This window comes from Carassius auratus, unplaced genomic scaffold (assembly GCF_003368295.1).
Source record: "Carassius auratus strain Wakin unplaced genomic scaffold, ASM336829v1 scaf_tig00007400, whole genome shotgun sequence".
Lineage (NCBI taxonomy): Eukaryota > Metazoa > Chordata > Actinopteri > Cypriniformes > Cyprinidae > Carassius > Carassius auratus.
This window is the reverse complement of record NW_020523843.1, coordinates 1-22,785: the sequence shown is the minus strand read 5'-3', so window position 1 is coordinate 22,785 and position 22,785 is coordinate 1. Positions and strand designations below refer to the sequence as shown.

Below are 22,785 nucleotides of genomic sequence, written 5' to 3'. Positions count from 1 at the left end.
AATATCCCTAAACTGTGAAAAAGCTATCACTAAACATACAATTTTCTTCTGGGTCGTCACCTCACCTCACATCCAAGAGGGACCTGGGAGCTGTCAGTTGTCTCCGTAAAGCCTCTCTGTCTATATGTTTCTTCCTGAGAGGGAGAGTGTTTCGCTGGGCACCCATGGGAAGGGTAGCGGTTCAAAGGGAGCCAGATCAGAGGGCCGGTCCCGACAGAACAAGCACTAGAGCTCTTCTGCTGTTCCATTGATAGCTCAGATTCTGATAACTAAACTACAGTGATATATTAAGAAACTGCAAAGCTCCTCCTAACACTGATAACTGAGACAGACAAAGCAATGAGGTCACCTGGGGCCTTGACATGTTTTACTGATGTCTCAAGGGCCCTCTTGTGTTTTTTTACCATTCTTTTTCTTTCTATTTGGACATTTCTTACTGTTCTGTAGCTGAACACCCACTAAAGTGTTTTGTCTGCATACAAGATATGATCATAAAACCGAAACAATGTTCTATATACATCTTACTCGGATAAATAATCCTTCACCTCATTTCATGCCAGTCAAACATGCTCATGGTGTACTACTGTACATCATGTCAAAAACCATTACGTACAAGCCTGAAACAGAAGAAATGACAACAATGCAGAAAAAATAAAAGATCTTGTCTTATTACTACACATTTAAACTCCTCTTTTGGTAGTATCTCTAAAAAATCGTGTCTAGGTTGTACTTACAACACAGGATTCCTTTGCCTTAGGCATAACAGACATGTCTTTATGATTCACACATGCATTTATCTTTAGGAGGACGCATCAGAAACGCTGAACATGGTCTGTACTCGCCTTTTTCTATGGCCATAAAACATCAAATCAAACACAGCCCGTTTCTCCGGTGGAAATGACGTGGATATTCTGCATAGTCTCTCAGTATATTATCATTTAGTCTAGTATGTTAATATTATAAATATACAGTGGCCCCAAATAATATTTTATTTTATTTATAATTTTGATTTTATATCTCACATCATGAGTTTTATTTCATAGTTGTGACTTTATTTCTCAAAATTGTGACTTTTTCTGTTGTATGCTACTTTTTTCTAATAATTGGGAATTTTCTACCGTAAAATTGTGAATATTTCTCATAAATGTGATTTTACATCTTACAAATGTGACTGATTATTGCAACTTTTTTTCTGATGACTGCAACTTTTGTATGCGACTCAACATTTTTTCAGATGTTGTATCGCAGAATTTTTTTTATCTATCAATATTACTTTATATATCACAATCGTGTCTGCTTTTGATACTTGCTACTTTTAAACGATACTATGGTATATATACTATACTATAAACTTCTTGACATAACTGTGACCTTTATATCACAAAATTGCGACTACTTCTCACAGTTTGAATTTAATATCTCACAGTTGGATTATTTTTCTTTCTTTTACAGTATATCTCAAACTTGCGACCATTTCTAGCAAATGCAATTTTGTATCTTACAACATAGCATGAAATTTCAACTTCATACCTCAAAATTGTGACTTTCTTGCAATAATAACTGTACATCTCACATTATGACTATTTCTTGCAAATGCAATCTTATATAGTAGAGCGATCTCTAAAAGTTAAAACAAGTTACATTTTTTTAACTTGACAGGTTTAACTTTATGAGTAAGTACATGTTAAGTATAAGAATAAGTTTTGCAATAACAAGTGTTGCCTAAGACGTAGCGCTATTGTATGGTCAGGTAACGACAAATGAAACTCCAATGAGGTCATGATGACATTAATCAAATTCACAACCCACACAGGCGTCACTGAGATTAGGATAACACCATTTATAAGATGCCTCAGGATGACAGCTGACACTAGATGCAGAATTGGGAATTAATTATGCCCTGTAGATATAATAAAAGATGATAAATAAAGAGTCATCTGTGTCCACCTACATTAGCACTGAGTTGCGTTGTCAGGGCGGACACCTTTTCCTGGGAGGCGTCCAGTTCTCGACGCAGCTTGCGGATCTGGAGAGAAAAATGCAGAAGAGAAACAGGATGAAAAGAGGAAGAAAAAAACAAAGATGAAAAGGAGGCACACAAGGGATCTAGGTGTGTCGTGGAAAGAGAACTTTGTGATTCGGTATCAAAGGGGGGGAAACAGTTTGCAGGTGGATGTGTGTGTTGCACAGGTGGATGTAAAGATCACAGAGACGTGGATCCGCCCACAGTTTGTGTTCACAACAGGTCAATGCTGGTGAATAAACACGCTGCAGGTGACAGCAATGCGGTTCACAGGTATGTGGTGTTTTTACCAAAGTTAAAAGACATGTCCTCACCTCTGACTGTGATTTCTCCTCCGTCTGTTAAAATGAAAAGACAGAGTGGTTACTGGCACATTTAAACAGCCTATTTGCACAACTCCTCTTGTATAACAGTTGAAAAATGAGCTGCTTTCTCTCCTGAGGGTATACAATGAACACCAGAGACAGCAACACACACCTGAAAGTGAACAGAATGCTAACCCTAAAGCTCTAAAGAGGGACTTTTCCTTTTCCTATCATCTATGAGCTCACGTCTACTGGCACACTGGCAGATAAACAGGAAGTTGGCCACATTCAGATACTGAACACATGGATTTGCGGGGAAGTTGGTAACTCGACAATGGGAATCACCTAGAAGCACTTGAATGATACTGACATAAACATCATGCGTAAAAGCCTCGTTTAAATACACAAGTGTGAGAGCACTAGTAAAGATGCTTGTTTTTACCAATTTACTACAGATATTTAATTTAATGCAGTAAATGTATTAAAATGTACTGTATACAGTTTGTGTAATTAGAGGTTCAGTGCAAAGAAGCACATCTGACCTCTTATGCCAAAAAAAGTCACAAATTAGCTTATTTGAATAGTGATCTAGAAATAATGTCCAATTTTAAATATTTGACTCATATCATAACTTTTTTTTTTTTATCATATTTTGAATGCAGATTTTGAAATGTTCGGGTGAATATGCATGCTTGCTGACAGCGGAATGCTTTAGATCATAATAGCACACTAGGGCCCTTTGTATGTTGTCTGGCAAACATGCATGTATTGACACCCACTATAATGATTTTCTTTGCCGTTGACACCTGTCCAACAGCTAGACTGACAGTGGTATTAAAACAGCATTGTCTGTCTGTCACGGCATCATATGACATGTGGGACAAACCCAGATGCGTCTAGCTGGTCTGGTTTAGTCACGTCTTGCTCTGTGTAAATGTGTCTGATCCTACAGACTCAACATGTTGCCTTGTCAATGCAACTCTGATCAGAAGAGCTTTGTTGGAAATCTCGAAGCTTTTGTTGTCTTTGAGACGGAGGATTACCATGCCATTATATCTGTCTTTTGATGAACATTCAGTACTCTGTAGTACAGAATGAATCTGTATCTTCAAAAGCACCACAGAGATTTCATGTTAGTGTCTAAGAGACGCTATGTTTCTGCATGACAGCTGTTACCCACATACACAAACAAACACACCTCACAGCCTCCAACTTCAGACAAATCAGCATTAATACACACTAAAGAGTCAATTCTCTATTTAGCGAAGTCCAACAAGAGACACTTTCCAAGTCAGTACAGATCATTAGTTTCCTATTTACTGGAACTTAACTGAGAATGAATCCACCGTAATAATATGTCGCACAAATGTATAAATATAGAATAGGGGCAATCTAAAAACTAAGGTTCCTACCGTGTATCCCCAAGGAGTCACAGCTGTCCCCATAGAGAGAGTCGCCATCATCATGATGTTCCACTCGTTCTACTTCAGTGAATCTGATCCTCTCTAAACAAATCTCTACCCCCTAAGTTCCTCAAATCAACCTCATTTGAACTGAAGACTCACCACACATGTGCTTAAGTAAGACTGTTGTTAAAACACCTCTGCAGGTAAGAAGAGCCGCCCATCTGGAGGTGTGGCACAGTCCAAATCAACCTATATCATCACTGGCTGAAATATACACTTAGCCTATAATGAAACACATAATAATAAAGCTTAAAACCTATCTGTCTGTCTATCTATCTATCTGTCTATCTATCAGTCTGTCTGTCTGTCTGTCTGTCTGTCTGTCTATCAGTCTGTCTGTCTGTCTGTCTCTCATACAACAATTTGGTGTTCAGATTGTATCATTTGCAATGTTCATAAATGTTTATTTATTATGAATGTGACTGTACGAATCAAAGACAATACAAATAATTTTTTTTTTCTTAAAACACTTTAAAAGGGACTGAAAACTCACCGTTGAATAGACAGAAGAGGTGCTGGACACCAGCGAGAGAGACGATCCATGAACTAAAGAGAGAAACATACATTTCTAGAAATTAAGGCTTATTCTTGTATGAAACTGTTCTTATTTTACTGCATTGGGGTGTGACAGACTGTTGTTAGGCGACAAAACAAAAACCCCAGATCAAAAGTAATTACATCACATCACGCAGCAGGGAAAATCAGTGTATTTTAACACTAAAATCTACTACTTCCATTAAGCAGTAACTTTAAAGTACACAGAAGAGATTACATCCAGCAAAGTGTTTGACTGTTTGCTTTTCAAAACACCTAAATGCTACGTTAACTGCCAGCTAATCTCTGCAGAAAAACAGACACACACAGACAAAAGCATCAACCCACACACACTGTGTCTAACAACTAAAACCTTTAATTAAACTTTCACCTGCCCCGACAAGATGTGAGTCATCAGAGGTAATAATAACTTCAGTCACAAACAGAAACGTTAATCGTGACTGTGAGCTCAGGGGTGTGACTTCAAATCATTTCCCAAAGAAATCACAGACACCAGCCCAACCACAGTCCACCCACGGCTCGCCTGGCACTTCCTCATGATGCCAGATCAGCCCGGAGGAACAGCCAAACGGCTGGCTGGGCGTGATGTGGGCGGGGCTAAAGATGTGAGAATGAAAGAGCAGTGATGCGTATAAACTCAGCTAAGGACCACACAGAAAACCAAAACAGAGATAATGTGTGTGAGAGAGGGAGGATGGTTCAGGGACGGAGGAAATGCATTATGTCTTCCTGTGGCTCAAGTGGTAGAGCATTGCGTTAGCAGCGAAAGGTTGTGGGTTCAATTCCCAGGGAACACAAGTTAGGTAAAAAAGAAAATGTTAGTCTAAATGCACTGTAAGTCACTTTGAATAAAAGCGTCTGCTAAATGCTAAATGCATAAATAAAATAAAAAATGAATGTCTCTTGCACCGTATTACCTGCATGAGTCTGTAACAAACATGGTACTGTAGTACACCATACTTTGAAATACACTATAACCATCTAAGTTAAATGTAAGCATAATTTAATTCTATGTATACTTGCTCAAGAAAGCACTTTCTGATTTCTGAAGGTAGTTATTTACATTGATATTTACATGTTACTACAAGATATTTCCAAGGTAGATAGATACATACATAGATCACTACTGCCAGAGGCTGAGGATATGAAATGTATCTTCTTTACTTCCTGTGTGTGGATCAAGTCCTCTCTTAAACCTGTTCCCACAATCCCTCTGGGACGTTTACAACACTTATGTTGCAGTGTTCAGTCCCCTGTCCGTGCCACACATACTGTATCATATTTTGATTCTGAAGAGAACGTGCATGGCTTTTAACCTGGATTTGGTTTCAGATGTCACAAAAGGCACAGTTGGGTAATACTGGGTTAGTGTGATGTGAGTGTCATTCTAACACTTTTCTTCAGGGGACAGTTTATGGCTTAACTGTCTTTGGCAAACGTCTTCCTGTTCTTAAAGGAGAGACTCGTAACAGGTAAGTGCGTGAACGAGTGTCTGGGCTGAGTGAAAAAACTGGAATGACTTAAAATACTTTAAAAGCTTTATGTACACAATAATTATTCAAAGTCGAGGTCGAGGAGAGGAGAACAGAGACTGTTGATTAAGTCAAATGTGACTGAAGATAGACATATAATGCTAACCCTAAAGCTCTTAGATGGTTTAATACTGGAAAGTACTGCCATGAATACTTCAGCATTATTATAAATTGACCATTTCACCCTATTTTTGTGTGTTATATATCAACTATAATGGAAACTATTTTGATTTGTATGAGTTGTGCTATTTGCCTGTAATGCCATTGCAATGTCCAAATCAATCACTTATGGGGTTTCTTTTTCAGTTAGGATACTGTCTTAAAAGGTAGCTGACAACACAGAACAGGTCTCTCACTTTGTTTCTCAGGATTATGAGTGCATGAATGAAATTAAACATTTACAAAGTACAGAAGAGCATCAGTCAATCTGCTGTCTATTGCATTTATTTTTCTCACCTTCCTCAAACCCGTCCCTGAAGGATCCCGACCGGCTCATGGTGCGCGTCTTGTCATCCAGCGACATGCAGGAGTTGCGCAGACGGGAATCACCATGGCTGTCCAGCGTGATATCCTGATTGGTCAAGCTGTTGTTGCGCAGGCTGGCCAGGTTAATCTGAGCACCTGTGGTGGGGCTTCCTGTAAATAACACAAGACAAATTATGTTTTAAAGCAAAATGCACGCTTAGATAAAGTCTATTTTTCTATTATTTCTGATTTATTGGCATGCAAGTGAAAAGTAACAAATTTGCGCATTTCAGAAATATTGAGTGAAATAATCTTCACAGACTTTGGACAGAAAATTTATTATAGCAAGTATTACATATTATATCAGTAAATGCATTTGGTTTACCAAGTTGAGCAAAGTTAAATCGCGTTCCAGATGGTGACGTCAAGCTGGAGCCGGTGGAGAAGGGAGAGTTAGTGGCTGAGTCCTGCAAACCACCAGCCGAATGTGAGCGCAGCCAATCACGTGCCTCCTCCTGACGCAGCTGTGCTGAAGGGGCGTACCTGCAACAACAGGACCAACCAATCAGATGCCGGCATTCAAATCTCACAAATATTGTGATCTGACACCTGACCAATTGGAGTGGAAATAAAGTAATTTTAGTACATATAAAGATATCTTATTTATTCTAATTTTAATATATATATATATATATATATATATATATATATATATATATATATATATATATATATATATATATATATATATTTTTTTTTTTTTTTCTTCTTCTGATGTTTCTAATATTATAGTATTTTATTTTAAACATGACATGTTGACACTACTGTTCAAAAGTTTATTTGAAAGATATGAACACTAATATTCAGCAAGGAAACATTAAATCGATCAAAAGTGACATTAAATCATTTATAAAATTATAAGATTTCAATTAAAAATTTAAAATCTTTCTATTCATCAAATAATCCCGAATCTGTTTGGTTTCCACAAACATATTAATCAAGCACAACTGTTTTTAACATTAATAATAAGCAATGTTTCTTGAGCATCAAATCATCATATTAGAATGATTTTCTGAAGGATCATGTGACACTGAAGACTGGAGGAATGATGCTGAAAATACAGCTTTTCATCAGGAATAAATTACGTCTTTCATTTTCTTTAACAAATTACTTTAACTTAAAATATATTAAAACATAAAACAGTTATCTTAAATTGTACAAATGTTTCAGAATATTACTGTTTTTACTATATATATATATATATATATATATATATATATATATATATATATATATATATATATATATATATAAATCAGCCATGGTGAGCATAAGATACTTTTTAAACATTTAATCTAAATATTTTAAGAAATCTCACCGACCCCCAAACCTTCTAATTGTAGTGCATATGAAAATATATTTATATTTGACATTTAAGGACATCAATTACTAACATTAATGTGTAATCTATATATTGCATTTACAATAAAAACTAAAAACAAATAAATATTAATGTGAATAATTATTTACAATTAATCACTAACTTGCAATAACATGTGTGTAAACAGAATTACGAATAAAAGTTTAAAATGCTCACACACTGCAGACAGAAAAAAAGTAGAAAAACTGTGGAAAGAACAACAGAAATGTACAAAAAGCTGCTAATTCACTTACAGTACTCCATACTCTGAAACAAACTCTGTACAAAAAGTGACAAGTGCCATGCACTCACACCAAAAGTGCAACAGAAAACAGTGCTCTAAAATAAAATTGTGGCCACGATGCATATTAAAACTGAAGCATGTGTGAGAGAAAAAGAGATAGAATAGAAAGAAGGAGAACATGAGTGCCAAAGCACAGTCTGCACATTCCCACAATGCACCTGTACTTGAGTCCCAGCTTGGGAAGTGTGTTTCTATCACTGCAGGAATCACTGAGAGATGGATGAAATGAAAACAACAAGAGATTGAGGAAGATCTTACGGTTTAATTTAATTATAATAGCAAGGTGATTATCATTTGATCTGTCCTTTGACTTAACTAGAACTCATGAGAGTTTTGATTTGTGTCGTCACATTAATCATAAACCCAACAAACCATCACTGTAATCAAAGCTCTGGCTTTGATTGTGGACAGTTATGGATTTTACCACTAGGTGTCACTGGAGTAGATTTTTTGGTCAATTTTTCCAAAAGAGAAAGAAGTTCGCTATCATTTAAATGGCCTCAAAACTAAAAGACATGGACTAAAAGCAAAAAGTTTTGCTCACACGGGGTCTTTAAAACTAAAAAATTATGCGAACACAAGACACAAAGCCATGTCAGTATTAAAAAGCAGCACAGGCGGACCCAAAAGCTGTCAGACATTTTACCTGTCTTGCTTCCGTGGCAATGTGTTACGGCAGAATTTAGGACTCGCAGAGGGAGAGGAGAGGGGACTTGGGGGAAGTAGAGGGGAGAGGAGAGGGTTGATAGACAGAGAGAACATTGGAGAAGAGATGAATACAGAATTAGAGACACAAAAAGAGGCTTCCACACTGCAGTATCATGTTCTTTAACCTGATAAAGTGTGTTAAGCAAGTTATTCTGAGCACTGTGACAGAATGGTGCAATTTACATTTGTAAAACTACACTTTATCCATCAATCTGGTTTTTCAACAAACACCAACTGACTTTAGTACACGTTTAAATGAAATCAATATCCGAATCAAAATCCGAATTCTGTTTCAGATTCCAATTCAGTAGATCACCTAAAACAGAGAATTCCGATCCTTCTGATTGGCTGAGTCACGTTCGAAGCTGTTGTAAATTATTGTACTTAGATATTCAGAATAAAATGTATAATAATGTAAAAAATAATGTAAAAAATAATAATAATAATAATAATAATTTCAAATTAGAACTATAAATTAAAATATAAACATCAAATAACAGAATCTGAGTTGAAACTGTTTTGTATTGTAAACTATGACTAAAACACATTACAAATAATTATATGAAAAATTACCCTTAACAAATAAAGTTAGAAATGCTGCCTTAGCAACTACCTGAAATGCATGTTAAAGTACTAACATTTCTAAAACTAAAGATAAAGTTTTAGACAAAAAAGATATAAAAGACAAAAAACTTGGACTTACATGAAAACCTACAAATAAAAGCTAATCAAAAACATGAATAAATATTATCATCGTATAAAAATAATACTAAAATAACACTGAATCGAAATTGGTTTCCTGATTTGCGATGTGATTTAATTCAAATTTGTAAACCTAGAGTCTTAAGGTGTTTTAAATAACACCAAATAACTTATGAACTGAATCGGCATTCCGAATCAGAATTTGAATCAAAATCTGAATTCTAGTTTGAGATTACTGTAGATTCCAATTCAGAGTTATGATTTTGACACTGCGGCTATCATGTCTCTTCTGCCATGGTCATCATCACCATGTGAGCGTGAGTTCAGAAGTGACTCCTGTATTCCATGGACATCATTAAAATCATTAAGGAGATTCGGTTTTTCAGAATCAACAACTCGTTCTGATTCTGAATCAAAATCCAATTCAGATTAGCACTAAAATTGTGAATTATAAATCACAATATTTCAGTGTTAACCCAGACCAGTCTCACAGATAAAAAAGTACCATGTATTTCCTTCTAACTCCCAGACTCACCTCTCTGAGCCTATCTTAGCACTGGCCGTTCTCATCAGCACCGGGTGAACATCATCACGGTGATGCCCGTTGCCCACTGACATGTCGATGGACTCGCTGCTGGTGTGCATGCTGCTGACGGAGGGGTAGCCGAGAGCCGAAGAGCTGCTGATGGTGGTGCCCCAGGTCCCAGTGCCCGTTGAGTACACCGAACCAGGGCTTGAAGCCTGTTCACTGCCCCCGATGCTGACACCACGACCCCCGTACAGAGGACTGCTGCCGCCGCTGCCTGGTATTGTGGAGGGGGAGTCCAAGGGCCCACCGGAGGACTGGGTGTGCCCGAGGGTAGCGTGGGGGTTGGAAATTACGACTGAGTTTTTCATGCTCTCTGCAGTGGTGCCCGGGACTTGTTTAGCAGCCTTACCTCCAAAAAGTCTGAGAGTTGAAGAAAGAGAAACAGAGAATATATTAAAACGGAACATTCAGTAAATCTGAAAGTAACAGCAAAAGAGAGGATCAGAAATCATAATAATAATAATAATAATAATATATTTATTTTGTATAGCGCCTTTAAAAGTAGCTTTCTCAAAGCACTTTACATACAAGCATAACTCCAAATGAATAAACACAATGTAAGTACAAGAAAATAAACGCGTAAAATCAAGTTCATGTAAAAGCAATCCTAAAATAAAATGTTTTAAGAAGAGATTTAAAAGTCACTAATGAATGTGCTTCCCTGATGTCGGCCAGGAGAGAATTCCAGAGCTTAGGAGCATAGACAGAGAATGCTCGGTCACCCCACGTATGAAGCCGTGTCTTCGGAACAACCAATAGACCACTCTGAGAGGAGCGCAGATTGCGACGTGGTGTGTAGGGGATTAATAAGTCAGTCAAATACTCAGGTGTCAGATTGTGCAGAGATTTATAGGCCAGCATAAGGATTTTAAAATCAATACGGTACCTAACAGGTAGCCAGTGCAGGGACTCCAAGACTGGAGTTATATGGTCCCTGGTCTTGACCCCAGATAGTACTCTAGCAGCTGAATTTTGAAGATATTGCAATTTATCCAGTGATGATTTAGATACCCCAGCTAGAAGACCATTGCAGTAGTCAATGCGCGAAAAGACAAAAGAGTTAATCAACTTCTCAGCTACCGAAAAGGATAACATAGGACGTAGCCGGGCTATATTTCTGAGGTGATAAAACGATGTCTTAACTGTATTCTGGACAAAAGGCTCAAATGACAGTGTGGCGTCAAATATGACACCCAAATTCTTTAATTTGGACTTAAACTCCAGTGCAACGCCATCAACAGACAGAGTAGGAGACCCAACCTTTCGCAGTTGATGTGGAGATCCAAGGAGCATGACTTCTGTTTTTGAGCCGTTTAGAGACAGAAAATTATTGGACATCCAAATCTTTATCTCAGCAATACAGTTAGAAAGATGCCCAACGTTCACTTGCTGACCCGGTCTAGTATGGATATAAATCTGTGTATCATCAGCATAAAAGTGATAGTTAAGGTTTAGAGATTGTAGTAATTGACCAAGTGGAAAGATGTACATACTAAAGAGTAGAGGACCCAAGACTGAACCTTGTGGAACACCCGTATGAACAGAACCAACCTTGGACCTATAACCCACCCATAAAAACAAATTGGCTACGGTCAGTGAAATAGGACTTGAACCAGTCAAGAACAGTCTCTGACAAGCCAAATACATGTTCGAGGCGATTAAGTAGTAGGGCATGGTCAATAGTGTCGAAGGCTGAACTGAGATCCAAGAGAATGAGAATGGACGTGGAGCCGGAGTCGGAGGCAATTAGTAAGTCATTAGCGACTTTCACCAACGCAGTCTCAGTGCTGTGTAATTTTCGAAAACCTGATTGATGTTGCTCAAATAGTTTATTTTCAATTAAGTGTTTGTTTAATTGAGCTGCAACCACACCCTCCAAGATTTTAGACAGAAATGATAGATTTGAGATTGGGCGATAATTTGACAGATTTTTCACATCAGAGTTTTGCTTTTTTGAAACAGGAGTAACCGCAGCAGTTTTAAGTGCTGCTGGCACCTCCCCTGTTGACAAAGAGTCATTTATTATAGCAAGAACTGAGGGACATAAAGGACCAAAACAGGATTTAAACAGGCTACCAGGCATGGGATCAAGTATGCAAGTGGTAGCTTTCATACCAGAAACCTGGTTGCAGAGCATCTCAGGTTGTAATAAAGTAAATTTGGATAAAGGAATGCCAGAGAACCTAGGAGTATTAACTGGTAGATCTGCAGACTGCAAGGAATGGATATTTGTGCGAATATTGTAAATTTTTTCACTGAAAGATTTGAGAAACTCATTACACAGCCCATCAGATAAAGTCATAGAACTGACACCATCTGCTTTAAGCAGACTGTTAATTGTATGAAAGAGCTTCCTGGGATTGCTTTGATTATTATCAATAATGTTTGAGAAATAGGCAGATCTTGCAGTTTCAATGGCTACTCTGTAGTTTGACAAGCAATCTTTCCATGCCTGGTGGAACACATTTAAACCAGAGTGACGCCATTTTCGCTCTAATTTCCGACACACAGCTTTCTGTATACGCAATTCACCATTATACCAGGGGGCTGACTGTGCAAATGAAACATTACGTGTTTTTATGGGTGCAAAGATGTCCAAGTTGGCTGTAAGGACATTATTGAATGCTAAAATTTTATCCTCGAGAGGAGCAGAAGACATGTCAACTAAAGAAGAGACAATCGAGTTTGCAAAAATAGCATGATCAATTGATTGCCATTTACGGAAAGAAATAGTTCGTGAAGTCTCTCTACTAGACTGAAATGTTTCAATATTAAAAAAGATAGCTAGATGATCAGAAAGTCCAGCATCCACAACAGAGAGATTAGAAAGAGATGAGTCATTTGCAATAATTAAATCTAACGTGTGTCCTTTACAGTGAGTGGGGACATTTACAAACTGAGAAAAATTAAAACAGTCCAAGAGTGATAGAAAATCCTTGGCCAAGAGACAGGCTTTCTGATCTACATGCAAGTTAAAATCACCCAGAATCAAAATTCTCTTAAATCTGACAGACAATATAGAAAGAAGATCAGCAAACTCAGACAGAAAGTCCTTATTCAGTTTAGGAGGTCGGTAGATAGTGACCATGGCAGAATGGAGAGCAGAGTGAGTATCCGACACATTTAAAACAAGACATTCAAAAGTTTTAAAAGGAGGAACGGACACAGGGTGAATCTTGTATTGCAGTTTGTAAAGAACTATAATACCACCACCTCTACCTGTAGTTCGTGAAACGTCAATGAGTCCAAAGCCCGCTGGAGTCAGCTGATTAAAAAGAAAACCATCGTCCTGTTTGTGCCATGTTTCCGTGATGAAAAACAAGTCCAGCTTATTGTCCATGATAAAATCCGCCAGTAATAGAGCTTTGTTGTTCACTGAGCGCGCGTTCAGTAACGCGGCTTTTAAAGGGCTTGTAGACGGCGCATCACAGAACTGCCGCTCATACGGCAGAGCAGAAAAGTTAGTAAGATCAACCCCGGAGGATGACAGTCTTGTAGTCCTTCGTCGGCAGTTCAAAACTGGGATGGAAGATGACGAGGAAGAGATGTAGCTTCGTCCTGTGCTCCGATGAATATACCGCTTGGGCCGCAGTAATCCAGCCCTGTCACAGCGGTCGTAGGTGTCCCCCGACAGATAGTAATTCCACTTCAGGGATAAGAGCTGGCGAGAGGTGTACTGTAAGGCCATGTTCATTAAAGCCTCGTCTGCATCAGCTCCCAATAAGCCTATCTGTGAGTCCACAGAGCCGATAGAAAGTAACCAGGCCAACACCAAGAAAAACAATTTCCCGACAAACATGAAGAAAGCACGCTGCATCCCAGCGGAGAGAGAGAGAGAGGAGCGGCAGCCAGAACGCGCCAGCGTACCCTACTCACCCGGATGCATAAGGTTCAAATGCTCACCGATGCTAGGTCAGGTTAAGCAGTCATGGCCATCATGAGTAAACTTGACATCTAGATTCTTTCATTTCTGAAGGAGTGGGTGCTCAAGGTAGCATAAAATAAAGTAAAATGGAAAGGCATTTTAGTTTCTTTTTATACTATGAAGCTAGTGTACATACTGTATACATTACCAAAAGTAATAAAAATAATAAAGTTGGTAATATTTCTAAAAATGATTTTGAAAGAAGTCTCTTATGTTCACCAATTTGAACAAAATACAGTAAAACATTATTTTTTGTGTTAAAATAACCTAATTTTCGAATGTATTCTAATTTGAAATGTCAATTATTCCAGCGATAAGAAGGTTGAATTTTCAGCAGACGTTACTCGAATCCTCAAATATTGTAATATGCTGATATGTTGCTATTGCTAAAAAATATATAATATATGTAATTTATTAAATATTTATTTATTACAAATATTAATTCTTATTACCATTAATGTTGAAAACAGTTTTAATATTTTTGTGGAAACTATGATAATTCTTATTTACATTTTTTCTGTATTCTTCGCTCAATATAAAGTTTAGCACTTATTTTGAATAAAAAATCTTTTGCAACATTATACATATCTTTATTGTCGCATTTATTCAATTCTGAATAAAAGCATTGACTTCTTTCATAATAAATAATCTTTCTAAAAATAATATTGAAAAAAGTGTGATCAAGTATATAACGCAAACATGCAGGACAAGTTAAATACTGAAGTTGAATACAAAGAGTTATATGTTTTAAAGTATGAGCAATTGGCATACTAAGTGAGAGTGATGCTTACTAATTTCTATTTCTCTTTATTTTCAACCTTTAATGTTCACTTTGTCCCTTTTTAACCCCTGAAGCTGAGGAAAAAGCATGGTTCAATCATTAAAAACAGTGGGAAGAGATTAAAAGAGCTTTTCTCATCAATAACACGAGCAGCTCAGAGGGAAACGCGAGCCACCCTGGAGAGTCGTGATCTATGACCGTCATGAAGCAGGCTGTGTAAACAGCTTCAGATAGACCCTAATCACAGAGCTGGAGGAGGTTACCAAAACTCATTCCTTCTTTCACATGTTTGGCTGTGTAAGAGGGGCCCGAGAAGATGAATGGAGCTATTAATTGAGGAAACGTCAATGGAAGCTCTGATTCATGAGGGTGAAATTCTGTGTGTGGTAAGTTGCCATTACGTACCTTCGCAATGTTGGAGACGAGACCTCGCTATACTTGTTTCCCTGTCTCGCTGTCTGTGGGATAGTCGCCGCCCCTCCTCCCGAAACAATCGGATTGGTTCTCAGGTTGTCTATCTCTGAGGCCACGCCCTTCTCTTTGTCCATCTGATTGGCTTGGACTATGTGCCCGTTGGTTTTAGTGGCAGAATCTTTCGGTTTGCCGGCCGTGACGGCAGTAAGGACAGGTGTCCGGGAGCTCAAGCTTGACTCAATGCTGCTTGTGGACGATCGGTTTCCGTTACGGGCCGTGGCTCCAGAACGAGAGGGTCGAGGTAGACTTCTGTACTGCAGTGTTGAACGAGCACTGGGGGACAGGTAGCCATCCTCCTGAAGGGGCAATACACCATCCACAGCCCCTTTTATCGACCCTCTCCCACCCACCAGAAGGGCGGAGGACTTGGGAATCTTACCCAGGGTGGCAGAGCCGCTGGTGATGGTGGCACCACTCGCTGTCACCAGAGGGATGCTGGAGGTGGGAACCACAGTGGCCGGGCCGTGCACGCCGTTGGGCTTTTTGAAACCAAATGTGCTTGTGGGGACTCGGCCTGCGGGTGTTTTCTTGGCTTCGTCTCCGCTGCTTCGACCGGCGTCGGAGGAGGAATGCTGGACGATGTTGGAACTGGGAGACATGCGGCCTTTCTCGGAGACCTTAGCATCATCTGTTTTACCTATTGAACAAAAGAATGTTACATCTTTGTTTATACATTATTTATTGAATTATAAATAATTTAATTTTAATAATTGTAAATTATATAAAAAAAAGGTATTTTGCAGTCCATCAGATAAAAAAGTGTGCTTACAATCAAAAAGATAAATAAATACATTTTCAGGTCTGCTGTGGATGTCTTTAGGGCTGCACAATTTGGCCAGATTCTTTTTGATTACATATATTAACATATAAAGATATAAAAAATATATATATTTAAACAAAAAAACATTGCTATTGTAAAAAACATTTTTTTAAGAAAACAATTTAAAGTACAACTGTAAAATACTTACAATACTTAAAATAACTATATAATATACTATAGAATAAAATAACTTTCAAATGTTCATACATTTTTTCTTTTCTACAATTATGCATTTTTAAATATTAAACCATCAAGCTTTTATTTTGGCAGAAACCTATAGAGAGTCCTTAAAGCTTCTCTTTTGTTGTCAACAGCTGGTTTATAAGTGTTTTTCATTACACATTTGGCAAGATAGTTGATGCCTATTTTGTTCCCAATTGCACGTTTCAAGCCACTCAAAGTCAGGACAGATGAAGGGATCACATTGAGCCAAACTGTCATTTCATTTTATTTTCAATTTTCTGAATTCCGTCACTGACCAGTCAAGTTGAAATGTTTTCAAAATGCTCTTAGACAGAGAACACGTACCTGTCCCTTGTGTCTTAATCACGCCGGTTCCCGTGATTACTGTTGTACTTTTGGTCTGCGGTACAGTCACGCCCACCTGTGCACTCATGCCCCTCCTCCAGGAGCCCGTCTGACTGATAGGTGCTGTTTTCCGTCCAGAGGTGCTCTTATCGGACTCCTCTGAAACATCTGAAGGGGTCCGCCGCCACTTCAGACCTGCTTCCAATTTGATGTCACAATCCAAACCCCCGTCTGCCTTCCTAACTTCATCGCTGGACCAAGCAGTGTTGTGTTTGCCTGCTGAATGCTTCTCTGCATCTGTCTGAGGCTATGGAGAACAACACAAACTTCCAAATCAACATTATGAATGTTACAAATTTTAGCAAGTACAAATATTCCTTAATTTTAGAAATGAGTAATATAGTCATATCAGCGAGTGTTCATATATTTTCCACAGTGATGTGATATAGAAATAATAGTATATTAGTATGTTAGGATGCTTATGAGCTCCAAATTTCAGGTCTTACACAAAGGTTCATACTGAATCAGAGTGTGTGTGTGTGTGTGTGTGTGTGTGTGCGGGTCATACCTGTCCGTTCAGGGCCTTACGGGACGCGGCGGGGGTGTTGGCGTAAGAGCTTATGGAGGAGCTGGTGTTCATGATGTCATCGGTATCAATAGCATCACTGATCCCACTGCTGACTGAACTACTGTCATCCCAACTGGAAACACACACACACAAAAGAAAAGTTTAGACATTATCTGAGACTCTGTTATCAAATATATGAAAGGTATGGGACTTAAGTTTTCAGTAGAGACATTATATAGAAACATATCTTTGGACTGAAAAAAGAAAAAAGCATCGGCTGTGGTTATTGAGTGATTTTTGACCACATCACAGGTCTATGAAGCCCACACATGACAGGCTTTTAATGCACTACATTTACTGTACAGTTTTGGATCTTCTCAGGGTCATAGTGGCTAACCGGAGAAACTGAACACTGTGTTTAACACCATCCTCTCGCTCACGGGTGGCCACCATCATTCAGACCGTACTATGACAACAAAAGAAAACACAAACAAACACACACACACACAAACACACACACACCAACTCAAACACACAAGCCACACAACAGTACAAGTGACCTATGTGACCTTTAACTCCCATCTATCTATCTATCTATCTATCTATCTATCTATCTATCTATCTATCTATCTATCTATCTATCTATCTATCTATCTATCTATCTATCTATCTATCCATCCATCCATCCATCCATCCATCCAGTACATTAGTCTAAAGAGTGAATGAATGTGCACCAGCTATCTTTTGCTTTGCTGTTCTCTTAGTTTTACAGACGTTGACAGCTCAGCCTCAGCATTCAGTTTAAATGATCATGTAAACTTTCTCTAGTACAAGACAAAACGTTTAAGGACAAGGCACTGATTTCTCCATAAATCCTTTTCTTTAATAAGTCTACCTGATTCGATGTCCGCGACTGCCATGGATTCCAATAGCCGGGGTGGGAATAATGAGATTGATCGGAGTGAAAAGATGCCTCATGATCTTAAATGCTCAAAATGTAAGCTACAAAAAAGTTGTATTTATTCCTCACTCCTTCCTTTACTTGCACGATGATGCATGTATTCCCTCAGACCTCTGCCTCCTGTCACTCTCTCTCTCTCTCTCTCTGTCTGAGTTTTTTCTCTCTGGTAATTTGATCCTTAAGAGTGACGTTCAAACCCTGCAGATCGCTGGAGTCGCCACAGACCAAGAAGCCAGAGAAATGCTCACTTCACATTGACACACAGACAAACAGAGCGTGAGAAGGACAAAAAGAGAGTGATAATAGAGGTCAAAAAGATAAAAAAAAAACAGCACACATTTATCCAAACACACACACTTTTTCTCTTTTACACACACACATGCACATGCAGAACCACCCTACTGGGTCTAGGATGCTAATTAAAGATCAGTGTTTTGAGTGTAGCTTGAATGAGGGCTTCTCTCTGGCTCGCAACCCTAACATTACTGTCTCCAGTGGACCAGCAGGCTAACCAGCCGCTCTGCTTTAAACAGCAGCTCCGCAGTTTCTCCCTTGAGAACCCAATCCTCCACACAAACCTGCAGGGGTGACGTCAGTTACTTCAGCACGCACACAGATCTATGACCGTTGTCTTTCATGTAAACAGACTTAATGGTCATTAAGGAAAGCGAATAACTGAGAATTAGATTGTTGACCCCTGCATGGATGTTCGTTTATTAAATAATTTAGTAGCTTTCAGATACTTATAAGAGTGTAAACATCTTTTCCCATATTTAAATTAATTCTGTAAAAACACACAGATTACCCCAATTATGCATATTCTGTCTGAGCCTAGCATTTAATAACATACATATAATATAATGATACTCTTGCTCTAAAATATGACTGTACAGTATTAAGAATTTATAATATATACAGTAGAGAATTTAGTATATAAAGATTATAGTATACAGAATTTATATTTTAATATATATATATATATATATATATATATATATCTTATATATTATAAATATGTAAAATATTTTTCATACAATTATTCATAATTATTTTAAAAAATCTAATTTTCTATTAACACTAGTGTACTGTTAGATATATAAACATAAAAATTTCTGTCAAAATAAAAATTATTATAAATAAAATAATACAAAATAACTGTAATTAACCTCATAATTGATTTAAGTCGTATTTAAAATGAAAGCAGTTGAGGAATTAAAAAAACAATATGTTAAATTTGGTCAATTTTAATTATTTTTTTATTTTTCATTATATATTTTCAGTCTGTTTCCATGAAATTTTTCCTGAATCCCCCTAGCTATATACATGACACAGTTTTTATATCATCATATGACACGATGCATTTTTTCAGCCATTCCTCCTTATACATATAAAATACATATCTGACAAACCAGGAGACTAGCATAAATAGCTAGCACCAAAAAAAAGACAAAACAAATCAAAATAAGGAACATTAGAAATGTATATTCTGTGCTTGCCTCAAAATGTGGAGCTAAATCTCTACTAAAACATACATTAAGATGTTGATTATGCAGCTTTTAACCACCTCTTCAAATCCCCCCTCTCACGATCTGGCATCAGTGCAATAAACCTTAGCACAGGAAGGCTGGAGTGGGGTTAAACAAGGCAAGTGTGTGTGTGTGTGTGTGCGATGTGTGGAGTAGGTTAACTGGCAGGCTTTTATAAAGACCGTTACGTTCCCAACAGTTCGGGGCATTCCAGACCTTCCATGCTCAGCTCTGCGGTAAGAAGAATGACAAAAGCTCTCTCTGACCACGAAACAATGAGAGGTCAACAGGCTTTTTATTCTTTCATCTGTGGTTATCGTTTTTCCCCCTTCTTGCATGCACTATTTAACCAATTTGCTTCATCAAGGTCTCTTTTGCCATTCGACTTTGGTTTAGAGTTGGTCCGATTCAGTTGAACAGATCAGTTCAAATGGAGAATCTGTTTGAACTGATTGAGTGACTCGAACATCTTAACTCTCAAATCTCATTTATGTTCTCCTACATGCAAATACGGCTCCTACCGAAGTACCAGGCATCAAGTCATCAATGGCATTAAACATAATGGATCTTCACGTCTCATCATTGATATTACACTTGGTACGACCTGACTTGGAATATAGACTGTGAACTATATATTTGGTGCTTTTTAGTCAGTTTCACTGTATGGCCAGGAATGACTTAAGACATCATAATCCTCTACGTCCACTACATTCTCAAAACTCAGGCAATTTGATAATTCCTAGAATATCAAAATCAACTGGGGGTGGCAAATCTTTTTCCTATTTGGCGCCTAAACTCTGGAATAAACTACCTAACATTGTTCGGGAGGCAGACACACTCTTGCAGTTTAAATCTAGATTAAAGACCCATCTCTTTAACCTGGTTTACACATAACATACTAATATGCTTTTAATATCCAAATCCATTAAAGGATTTTTAGGCTGCATTAATTAGGTTAAACCGGAACCAGGGACACTTCCCATAACACCCAATGTACTTGCTACATCATTTAGAAGAATGGCATCTATGCTAATATTAGTCTGTTTCTCTTTATTTCGAGGTCACCGTAGCCACCAGATCCAGTCTGTGTCCAGATCAGAGGGTCACTGCAGTCGCCCGGATCCTCAGACGTATCCAGACCAGACGGTGGATCAGCACCTAGAAAGGTCCTCTACCAGCCCTGAAAGACAGCGGAGACAGGACAACTAGAGCCCAGATACAGATCCCCTGTAAAGACCTTGTCTCAGAGGACCACCAGGACAAGACCCAGAAAAACAGATGATTCTTCTGCACAATCTGAGTTGGAGTCACTTCATCAGCGATATCATTGACTTGATTTGCAAATAAATGCACAGACACTTTTTAAAACTGAACAGAGATGACATCACTGAATTCAATGATGAACTGCCTTTAACTGTGATTTGCATTTATTGAGACACTGTTTTCCTAATGATTGTTGTTCAGTTGCTTTGACACAATGTATTTTGTTTAAAGCTCTATATAAATAAAGGTGACTTGACTTGACTTGACATCAGAAGATCACAGAAGAGAACTCAAGTTGGAAATGATATGTGCAAGGACAAGCTGTAAAATGAACGTTTTGTGTGACTAAAATGTAATAAATTAATGAAAAAAAAAGATATATATAATAATATATATATATATATATATATCTATATTATACTGTATTGGCCTAATGGTTAGAGAGTCGGACTTGTAACCCAACCCCCCCAAGCACACATTTAAAATGTGCACGCTTCTTAGGTTTTAAAGCATATAAACACAGCGACGTGCACACATGAAACACTACTGAGATGAAGATCCCATAACTGGAGTTTATATTACGCTGTATCAGTTTACACTGAGAAAAGCAGAGAGCCGATCCATCTGTTAAATGTATCTCATATACATCTCTATATAAGCATATACAGTGTGTACACTTTACTACCAGCTCTATTTCTTTGACTATTTCTAAAATAACCAATAACAAGCGAACAAACACGATATATTCAGTTTTGAGTATTAATTAGAGAGTCTAACGTCCACCTACCCGACACTCACCACTTTCACTACACCACTCTGCTTTCCAAACGCTGCAAATCCTAAACCGTAAAATTCCAGATTCCCCCTTTTCCAGGTTTCTAAGGCTCTGGAATCTCGACAGATGTGGGCTGGTAGAGAGGAATCTCTCTTTTTCAGGGCCACAAGAGAAAATGTCTTCATGCAAGTAGAAGCTTATCAGTAAAAGTAAATGTCTTTTAATAAATACACTAGAGTTCAGAAGTCTGGGGTCAGTATTGATTTTTAAAGGTTTTTTCGAAAGAAATATTTTTATGTTTTTGAAAGCAAAAGATGCACTGATTTGATCAGAAGCCAGTATCAATATTAAGAAAACTAGTACATTCTATTTTAATTCATTTAAATATTGTTTTCTAATACAATATATTTGTAAAATGTGTATTTTACCATTACTTCAGTCTTCATGTGCCACACGACTCCTTCAGAAATCCTTTTAATCTGCTGATTCGGTGCTCAATAAATGATTATTCTTGTTGAAAATGTTCATTATAATATATTGCTGAAAACAGTTGCTTAATATTTTAATGTGGAAAAGGTGATTCTTTTTTTCAGGCTTCTCTCATAAAACGAAAGGTTAAATATTAAAAAGTATAGAATAATTTGTAACAATGTAAAGGTCTCACTTTCACTTTTGATCAGTTTAAAGCATCCTTCGCTGAGCCCAAAACTTCTAATGTACTTCTTATACAAAAAAGGGCCGAAAACGTAAAGTTTTGCATTCTTTTAAATAACTCTAACCTTTACAAACTATGTATGTATTGTTTATGTACACTAGCATATAACTGAATATATTCTTTATGCTAAAAACCTACAAAGTGTATCCAAAAAAAGTTCTAGACTTTATAAGAGTACATACTTCCGTTTATATTGTTGTTCTAAAATGGCAAAAACTGTAATTATGTGTGTCCAAACTTCCAACTGGAGTTATCGTTTTAAGACTCTTTTCTCAATATATCACCAAAATATTAGAAGCCCCACGAATGCGAGTCTTTACAGTTGAAAACAGTCCAGGACACCCACATACAGATGAGCGAGATGGGAGGCCCTTACTGCC

General features: G+C 37.7%; 1 protein-coding gene across 2 annotated transcripts in view; it reads right to left on the bottom strand.

Annotated features, from left to right (window-relative positions):
- Positions 1–18,359, bottom strand: part of LOC113071475 (neuron navigator 2-like) — a 29,804-nt gene extending 11,445 nt beyond the window's left edge. Inside the window, exons 1-12 of one of the 2 annotated variants that reach the window (XM_026244827.1) lie at positions 18,061–18,359; positions 17,166–17,298; positions 16,598–16,904; positions 15,181–15,886; positions 10,016–10,429; positions 8,717–8,782; positions 8,229–8,279; positions 6,732–6,889; positions 6,338–6,517; positions 4,288–4,340; positions 2,338–2,361; positions 1,952–2,026 (exon numbers count right to left, since the gene is read on the bottom strand). In XM_026244827.1, coding sequence (XP_026100612.1) covers positions 1,952–2,026; positions 2,338–2,361; positions 4,288–4,340; positions 6,338–6,517; positions 6,732–6,889; positions 8,229–8,279; positions 8,717–8,782; positions 10,016–10,429; positions 15,181–15,886; positions 16,598–16,904; positions 17,166–17,298; positions 18,061–18,143 — 2,250 coding nt within the window. In that variant the 5' untranslated portion in view covers positions 18,144–18,359. The remainder of the gene's footprint in view (positions 1–1,951; positions 2,027–2,337; positions 2,362–4,287; positions 4,341–6,337; positions 6,518–6,731; positions 6,890–8,228; positions 8,280–8,716; positions 8,783–10,015; positions 10,430–15,180; positions 15,887–16,597; positions 16,905–17,165; positions 17,299–18,060) is intronic. The other variant, XM_026244828.1, reaches the window with a different exon arrangement.
- Positions 18,360–22,785: the final 4,426 nt, after the last annotated feature.